The sequence below is a fragment of the Neolamprologus brichardi genome, chromosome 4, assembly GCF_056152115.1.
Source record: "Neolamprologus brichardi isolate AB-2024 chromosome 4, ASM5615211v1, whole genome shotgun sequence".
Taxonomy (NCBI): Eukaryota; Metazoa; Chordata; class Actinopteri; order Cichliformes; family Cichlidae; genus Neolamprologus; species Neolamprologus brichardi.
The window spans coordinates 26,212,168-26,221,791 of record NC_142107.1 but is presented as its reverse complement, the minus strand read 5'-3'; the positions used below and the strand labels follow the sequence as shown (position 1 = coordinate 26,221,791).

General features: G+C 44.7%; 1 protein-coding gene across 1 annotated transcript; it reads right to left on the bottom strand.

Moving 5' to 3' along the window:
* Positions 1-8,086: 8,086 nt before the first annotated feature.
* Positions 8,087-9,293, bottom strand: LOC118455344 (uncharacterized). The gene is made up of 5 exons (XM_035914091.2): positions 9,156-9,293; positions 8,973-9,065; positions 8,725-8,886; positions 8,381-8,455; positions 8,087-8,194 (listed from the first exon to the last, which is right to left on the bottom strand). Exons 1-5 carry the CDS (start codon positions 9,291-9,293, stop codon positions 8,087-8,089), a joined length of 576 nt encoding a protein of 191 aa, XP_035769984.2.
* Positions 9,294-9,624: the final 331 nt, after the last annotated feature.

The window sequence follows — 9,624 nt, the reverse complement described above, 5'->3', positions numbered from 1 at the left end:
AACGGCAGTCTATTAAACATCCACTCTAAGAGAGTGGATGTTTAATAGACAAGGCTCTTGGCTCTTTCAAAGGAAGAGTACCCAGCCACTGGTACAGATATGTAGACGACACCTGGGTCAAAATCAAGACACAAGAAGTGGAATCCTTCACTGCGCACATCAACGCTGTGGATAAAAACATCAAGTTCACCAGGAAGACACAAAGGACGACTGTTTGCCTTTCCTGGACTGCGCTGTGCACATTGAAGAGAATGGCAACCTCAACATCGAAGTTTACCAGAAGCCCACACACATGGACCAGTACTTCCTGTTTGACTCCCATCACCCTCTGGAACACAAACTTGGAGTAATTAGGACCCTACACCACCGGGCAGAACATGTTCCCTCTAAGCCTGAAGGGAAAAAGAAGGAACACACACATGTAAAGGAAGCACTCAAAACGTGCGGCTATCCTAAATGGGCGTTTTTAAAGTCAGCAAAGAGGCACAGAAAAGAAGATCAGACACCAGCGAGGGAGGATAAGAAGGACAGACGCAACAACATTGTCATCCCCTATGTAGCCGGTGTATCAGAGAAACTCAGGAGGGTTTTCTCCAAGCATGACATCCCGGTGTACTTCAGACCCAGCAACACACTCAGACAAAAACTGGTTCACCCGAAAGACAAAACGCCAAAACACAGACTCAACAATGTGGTGTTTGCTGTACAGCAGTGAGGAATGCCCAGACCTCTACATCGGAGAGACCAAACAGCCACTTCACAAGCGCATGGCACAACACAGAAAAGCCACCTCCACAGGACAAGACTCAGCTGTCCATCTGCATCTAAAGGTCAAAGGTCACTCTTTCGAGGATGCCAACGTTCACATTTTGGACAGAGAGGACAGACGGTTTGAAAGAGGAGTGAAAGAAGCATCTATGTCCACTGTGAGCGACCATCTTTGAACAGAGGCGGTGGTTTACGACACCAACTCTCTGCCATCTATAATCCAATTTTGAGTTCCCTCCCCAGACGCCTTAACGCCCACTCACATCCTGGGTCATCTGACCTCAGGAAATCACATGATAGGGTGGGGCCAGGTTTCACAATGAACTCACCTGAAACTCTGGCTGATTGGGACCCACACCCAGTTCCACACCTTGGCTCAGGCGATTAGAGGATCATCAGGGGGTCCTTTTGTCCCTCTGTGGGGGGAAACTCCCACTAGGTTTATATCTGGGACTCTCCACCATTTGACCTTAGAACTGAAGAAGCTTCTCGGATGAAGGTGAAACGTCTTCAACTTAAAGAAGTCCAGACGCTTTTCTTTGCAAGCTCCTTTGACTACGATGACCTGGATGACTGAGAACCTTCACAGACACATCCACTCTCTTACTGGTAAGGGGCATCTCGTCCAGGATCTCCTCTCGGACCGTAAGTTGGATTTCTCTTTTGCCTGACTGAAACGAGGCAACAGCCTAATGATTTTGTTTCACTTAATTACTCCACCCCATCTGAGTTTGTTTATATCTAATACCTCGCAACTCCGGGAAGGGCAGCGGCCTCGCGATAATTCACCGCAAGCACGGGAAAGTTCTCATCTGTCTCTGCCCCACCCTTCCACATTCATTTGAATACATCGCAGTAGAGCTCCTTAAATCTACGCCCACCATTACTGTACTGTGTACTGGCCACCTACGCCAAAGAAGGATTTTCTAAATGACTTTGCTGCTCTTCTTACTCATTTCTCGGTACTTTCTCCAAATTTGTTGGTGACTTCAATATCCATATGGACAATGATAAAATCCCTCATTCCAGATATTTTACTTCTTGTCTGGAAGGTTTGGGGCTTCTACAACACATAAAGTTTTCTCCTCATTCTAAAGGACATATCTTAGAGTTGGTCTGCTCTTCTGGCGTTACCCACACTCACTGTAAAGCCCATTTGTTTCCCCAATCTGATCATAAGTTTATTTCTTTTACTGTAAACACAACAGCCTCCAAAACCTGTACTCCCGTGACATCACATTTAGGAAATATTAACCCTGCTGATCTTTAATCTGCCATTTATGGCCTTCCATCTATTCACAGCTCAGCCCCTCATGAACTTGTTTCTCATTATAACGTCAACCTCCATAACCTTCTTAACATATTTGCTCCACTTAAACATCAAACTGTCTCATTTTCCCGTTCAGCACCATGGTTTTCTCTTAACCTGTGCCATCTCAAAGTTAAAGGACGCCAACTGGAACGTCTGTTCAAGAAAACCGGACTTACTATACATAACAAAATGTATAACAATCATATCTTGCTGTATAAGGACTGCATTGTTTCAGCCCAATCTGCATACTCTTCTGGTTTAATCAGTTCTAGTTAAGGTAACTCCAGGTGTCTTTTTTCATTGTTTAGTAAAATTATAATTAATTTAGTAAAACTGCCCTCTCATATGGACTCTGCTGACTTTTCCAACTCTCTTATCTTATCGTTTTTCACTCATAAAATCGCTGATATCCACCAACAACTTAGCTCTGTAGGAGCGTCTAACTGTGAAGTAGATTTTCTCTTTTCCTCACTGTCTTCCTCCCAGTCATTTTCATGTTTTACTCTTCCCTACACAGCTGATGTATCAAATCATGTACAAAAATCAAAATCCTCCACTTGTCAGCTCGACCCTCTTCCCACTGTGTTTGTTAAAGCTTGACTTCTCTCATTGCCTCCTCTCATAACTAGGGATGGGTACCGGTATCAGGTGCCATTATGGCACATTATGGTAACCAGACCGAAAAGCAGCGCACATTTCGATGTTGTTTTTTTTCCTGAGACGTCATACACTTTGGATTCTAGCCAATCATTTTACGTTTCCGAGGATAGTAGGCGGGTCCAGGTACGTACGTTCTTTTAGAGCAGAGCTACAGATTAAAAATGTCCAAGGCGAAGCGGTCAAAGTCTGGCTGTACTTCACAGCAAAAGATGCAAACTCAGCAGCTGCAACAAGTGCTTTAAGCTGATACTGTGATGCTGTCAAAGGAGGTAACACCTCAAATCTGATGAAACACCTGGCGACGCATAGCGTTTTTTTAAAAGCCGAGAAATGCGCCGTATTTGATAGCTTGCTGCGAGACCTCACACCGAGCACATCTACTGCGGGTGTGGTGCCTGTTATCGACCCGGAGTTAGCAACATCCCCCAAAAACCCGAAGAGGAGAGTCCTGGCCCCTAGCCCTGCCAGTGTAGCAGAAATGATGAGGATGATGATGCAGCAGCAGCCGTTCTTCTCTGCGTGAGTAGCTTAATGTTGTTCGTGTGTAATTTACGTTGAGTAGGCTAACCACGTTATTACATTAATGCATGTAAGGTGAACTAGCAAACATCATCATAGCTACATGCGGCTGTCTTCTTGTTTGATGGCAGATACTCCCTTCACCCTGGACAAAAAGGCTAAAATGACCAAAGAAAAAGTGGAAAACAGTTAAACATGAGAGGTTTTTGGACAAAGTTTGTGTTTTTTCCATTGTTTAAGCTGCTTCCAGCCAAGAGTGATACCATATATGCCCCATAGCTGCAGAAAAGGCTAACATTGTTATCTTTTTACAAAAAAACAGCTGAACATGAGAGGTTTTTGGACAAGTTTGTGTTCTCCATTCTTTAAACACCGGCACCGTTTCAAAAGTACCGGTTTGGCACCGGTATCAGATAAAACCTAAACGATACCCATCCCTACTCTTCTGTATTCTAAAGTACCACAAACGCAGCTGACAGACACCTTCAGACAGCCTACTTTAACCCCCCGAGTATAAACTCTAGATGAACATCTAGAGTTTATACTCGGGGGGGCAAAGAAAGTGATTAAACGTCTATATTTTTGTTTTCCTGGCCCTGAGCAGTCTGATAATTCAGGTTAAGTTTAAAATGTATTGAGAGGCACTGAAGTGCAGCGATGCAGCATTTTCACATATAAATTGTAATATTTAAAATGACAGCAAAGTCAGTGTGTTGAGAGTTTGCTCACCTGTTTCCACCTGTCGGGTGCTGCCGGGCAGACGGAGGATGGACGCCTGACGGCGCTGTGTGACTCAGAGTCGGAGTCATCGCTGCGTCTGAGCTGGCTGTGTCTCTGACACTGTTGTACCACAGCGGAGCGTTGATCCTGGATTCTGCTCCTGGCTTCACCTGCTCTGACAGGACTTCGGTGAAAATTACACCTGCTGCTATTTTTAGCAACACTGCTTCTGAAACACGCTGCGGCGCGTCTGGTGGGATCACAAGCACCGACCTGAGTCAGCGGTTATAATTACTGACACCCCACACACATACATCCACGCTCCTGTCATTGTACAGAGCTTTAAAACATCATGTCACATGTGACCTCTGACCTCTTCAACAAGGTCGGATAAGGTCAAACTTTCATGAAATGTCTTTTATTTTTGAAGCTGCTTAAAATTTGCTGTCTGTGTTTTTCATGACTGAGCAGCCGAGGTGTTGTGTCGTGGACCCAAAAGCAGACACGGCAGAGAAAACAAAGTATGAGAAAAGCGAGCCGTTTATTAAGGCTGGTCTCAAACAGACAACAAGGCGAGCTGAACTCAACTAAAACCTAAACTGGGATAAACTAAACCTAACTATGACATGGTACATGAACAGGAATCAGAACATGTGCATGCAAAAACTGTGAACCTGAAGCAAAGCATGAACGTAATCAGCTGAAGTCCATGACCTGATACAAACAGTCGACCCGACCCCGGACAGAGGGAGACAGAGGACACACAGGAGAGTAACGAGGGAAGTGGAAACACCTGGGAAACACAGTCGACACAAATGAACATGAACGCCACAGGGGAAGCAAAAATAAACACACTGAACACAGAAACACTGGACCCTTCAAAATAAAAGAGGAAACATAATGGGACGTAGACAACACACAGACATGAAACACATGACAGACTGGAGACACGTAGATAAAGCAGACGAAAGCACGGACATGACTAAAGGTGAAACACAGAGGACAGGAAAAGAAACCAGGAGATGGAATAAAGATAAACTAAAGCTCAACTAAGACCAGCTCACAATAATAACACTAGAACATTCTCTCAGTATAAAAATGCTCACAGGCAATGTTCCCTCTAATGTTTCACGTGTCTGAACACACAAACTCCCTGAGCATCCCTTTAACCACTGTGAGCGACAGCAGACGTGTGCATTGTGGCCACGCCAGCATCCATCCAAGTTACATGTTTATTAAAGTAATCAAATTACAGCATTTATGTTAGACTACTTTTAATTAACTGCTTTAGCCCACTTACAATGAAAATTTCTTTAAAAAATTGTTCATGACCTGTAGCATGTTAACACTAAAAATAACTTAAACTCCAATTTTGAAAACAAAACTTTCTTTCTTTTCTTTCTTTTTTTTTTATAAAGCTCTGACTGTATTCTGAGTCTGTGGTCTGGGAGAGAGTCTGTAACTCTGTCTGCAAAATACAGTAAATAATGACCAATGTTGGGTAATTAACTATATAGTTACTTCTTTAAAAAAGTAACTGAGTTATGCAAACAACAAAGTTTTTTGCAGCTGTTTACCTAAAAATGCTGCCAAGGCGTTTTATATATAAAACGCTGTTTTTACTGTTTCTTCCCGCAGTAAATATAAACAACGACAGTATTCAGGAAGAAAACCAAACATTGCAGATATTTTATCATAACTCTGGTTTTACGTGGCCGATCAACACGATTTAAAAACTGGTATAAAGTCCACACTTTGTCCGTCAGTTGTTCGTCTGTCCTGCTCACATCTCCAATGGTTGTACACGTTGTCATTAACTTCACCCCACATCAGCCGCTTTGCTAAAACACTGGTGTCGCACATAAGGACGCTGTCAGTCAACCACGTTGATTAGCTGCGTTTATACGAATGTGAATCGCATCATTGGCTGGACTCTGGGATAAGGTGGCATCGTTCTGATTGGCATTATTTATAAAATGATACTGGTATATGGTGATTCCAAATGTCTCATAGTGATGTCACATTTGACCTCTGACCTCATGTTGACATTTAAGATCTGCTTTGTTTTTCAAGTTACCCCCAAAATGTGTTTTGTTGTTGTCAGAAGCTGGGTGGGCGATTCTTTTTGAAAGGAGCCACGTGACAAACCGGAGTTGCGTTGTCAGCATCCTGCTTGGCGTCTGTTTCCTCTCATGCAAACAGGTGAGTCTGCAGATGGATGAGAGAAAAAGATGACTGAAGAAGAAAATGCATCATGGGAATGGCAGCCTACACCTACTGCAGCATGACAAGGATTCAGGGTCACCTGGTCCAGCCCTAACTATATGCTTTAGCAAAGAGGAAAGTTTGAAGCCTCATCTTGAAAGCAGAGATAGTGTCTGTCTCAGCTGTAGAACAGTATCAGAAGAACATGAAGCTCCAACTTCATGGTTCTGAGCTAAGCTGAAAAAGTGCTCAGCAACCAAGATTAGAAAACTGACCCCGACCCTGTTTCAGCAGGATCTGGACCCGAGGTAGAGACCGTTTGTGTGTGAAAGGGTCTAATACCAGGTTGTCATCCTGGGTCTACCTTTAGCCTGACCTGAAGTCAGCAGAAGGTTTGTGGTGGCATGTCTGGATGTGAACGCTTGTGCCTCAGGTAAGAGCTCAGTATAATAAGTCAGCTGTCAGCAGACGATTACCTGATCAGACTGTAAACACAGCCAACGCGCTGACTCAGCAGCGCTTCATTCATCCAACAGGAATGTTTGTGATGATGCTTCAGATGTTCACAAACTAAAATAGATACAAGGTCATTGTTGCAGAGCCACTGATTGTGACCTGGAGCCAGTTCATCACACAGGGTTCAGTCCCAGAGAAGCTCAGCGAGGCCGTGAAATCCATAGACGTTCAATTCATCTCTCAAAATAAGACACACAACTACAACATGGCAAAAGACCCAGGGAAACCCTGAAAACCATAAAATCCACACCCGAGCCTCAACTCTCGCAGAGGATAAAAGACATGCAGAGCCAGAGATCATCTGCAGGAAAAGCAGGTAGGTCAGAGGAGGCTGAGGGATGATGTGACTGAGTAGGTGGAGATACTGTGTCACATTCAGCTTCGCCCTCTGCATGTCCTCCTTCACTACACCCATGAACCTCCTCTGAGGTCTCCCTCCTGTCTGGCAGCCCCATCTTCATCCTTTTTCCAGTAAACCCACTCTCCCTCGTCTGCACATGTGCAAACCATGTCAGCCTTTCTAACTTTGTCTCCAAGCCATCCATCCCAGCGGGTCACACGTCTTTAAACCTTCCTCTCACTCCAATCACTAAAGGTTAAAAATCAGCTTCACCTGAAAGCTCCAATCAAAGCTCACAACAGTTTCACTGGAAACATCTCAGATGATGCTTCTGCTGTCATTACTGTTACTACTACCACAATTACTACTGCTCATGATCAGATGGTAAAGTGATCCTGATCTTCGGATATGATCGGTGTGATGGCAGTTAGTTCACTTTCACTGTTTTTCATGTGCTGCTGGTGATGCTTCCAGTGACCACACGGAGGCTCGCTCAGAAATACCAAAATAATGACATCACACCGGCGCTCACAGCCTGAGCGCATCCTTTCTCCTCCTCCCTGTGATGCGTTCATGGTGCAGACGTAGAGCTGAGGTCGCTGTACTTCAGCTTCATATGAAAAGCATAGACTGTTTTAAAATCAGGCACACAACTCATGCTGAGCGTGTTCCAGTCAGCCATAAAGAGCATCTGAGCGGCAGCACAGCTGATCAGAGCCTCACGCTCATTTAATTCATTTCAAAGTTCTTGTTTTACCCTCGCTGCACTCCTGATATTACAGACCCTCCTGCTGCCAAACCCCGGTTTAACCCAGACTTATAAAAATAACAATGAAAAGAAGAGAGTGCGTTTTTTGATGCTTTATTCTGATGAAATGAAACATTTGAACAATAAAAAATAAGAAAAAATGAAATCAGAAAAATAAAGAAATGTTTAATTTAAAAAAGTACAAAAACAATAAATAATAAATACATGTGAATAAATAAAGGTATAAATAAAATATATGATTATCAGTACTCCTTGGTGGGCGTGGCAAAGGATTTTTTCATTGGGCGTGGCTCCAGTTGAAGCAGGACCTGTGTATCTGCTGGGTGGACTTTAGGACCCAGATCACATCTCTCCTCAGAGCCTCCCAACCACACGCTGCACTGTCCTGTGAGACACGACAAGACACGCCCACTCAGCTCTCATTGGTCCACACACAGTGACTCAAACATGTCATTTATTAAGACGAAGCTTTAATACAACATTTAATCATTTTATATCGTTCATTTGATGTTGAATTGATTTAATAAAAATATATTTATTACTCGTGACGGAATCAGAGATCAATTTTTACCTGCTGCCCAATGACTGCTGTGACGTTACTGAAGTACGACGACAGGAGACCTGATGCTTCCACGTCCGAGGGCAGCTGCAGAGACACGGACCGCCATTTAGAACCGTCAAACCACAGCAACAGGAGGCTGGTTCTACACAGGCTGGTTCTACATAGGCTGGTTCTACACAGGCTGGTTCTACAGTGACAAGTTCTACACAGGCTGGTTCTACACAGGCTGGTTCTACACAGGCTGGTTCTACAGAGACCATCAGACCTCAGACCAGTTCTACAGAAACTACCAGACAGATTACAGAGACCACAATGACTGAGGCGGTTCTACTGAGATGGGCTCTGGTACTCACACAGCGACCCTCATCCTGCAGACGGTCCTGCAGGGTGAAGAATTCTTCGAGTTTCTTCTCGTCCCAGTGGACTCCGCCATCTCCCACGGGTAGCTCGTGTTCCTCGTACGTCAGCCACATGCCTTCGAGTGACTTGTAGACGACCCACAGTACTCGGGGACACTGCAGTGGACCAATGAGAAATCAGGTCATATTCAGACATAGAAAACAAAGCTCTGTGAGAGCCGACAGGCCACGGTGAAGTTTACCTGAGATCGATTGGCTGCAGTGGTGGGGAGGGTGGAGTCTGGAAAGGAGATATTGGCGTTGACCGGCCGGCAGTGGAGAGGAAATTCGGGTCCCTACAGGACAAACAGGAATCACTAAATCTTTATGGACAGATGACCGACTAACAGCAGCCGATGTTAAGGTGTGAGGGTTTCCGTTCCTACCATGGCTTTGAGTAGATGGTGGGCTCCCGTAACCACTCTTCCTGTCAGAGGACGGCACCGCGGCGTTGGCTTGGCAACCAGCATCATCTGGAGACCAAAGAGCGGCAAGAGAATGAGGAGGATGATGGAGGGCGCCATGAGAGCCGAGCAGGTCCTTGTCTGGTCTGAGGTGTGTGCTGTGTGAGCCGGCAGGTAACCTGGAACAGAGAGAAGCAGATGGGCTGGATGTCAGCACATCAGCCAATGAGAGGACATCTACCTGTGTGACTCACTCACAAACCACTAAGAATCTGATTGAAAGCACAACCTGGACCCTCTACTGCCAGGTGAGTCACTAGAGGAGTGGTGTAAAGCTCATAAACAGGTATTTATGAAAAAAAAAAACAACATCGGTGAGAAGTTAGACATGTCCGCATATTTATGGTCATATCTTTGGTTTCAGCTCAGATACGTAAAACATCCCAGTTTC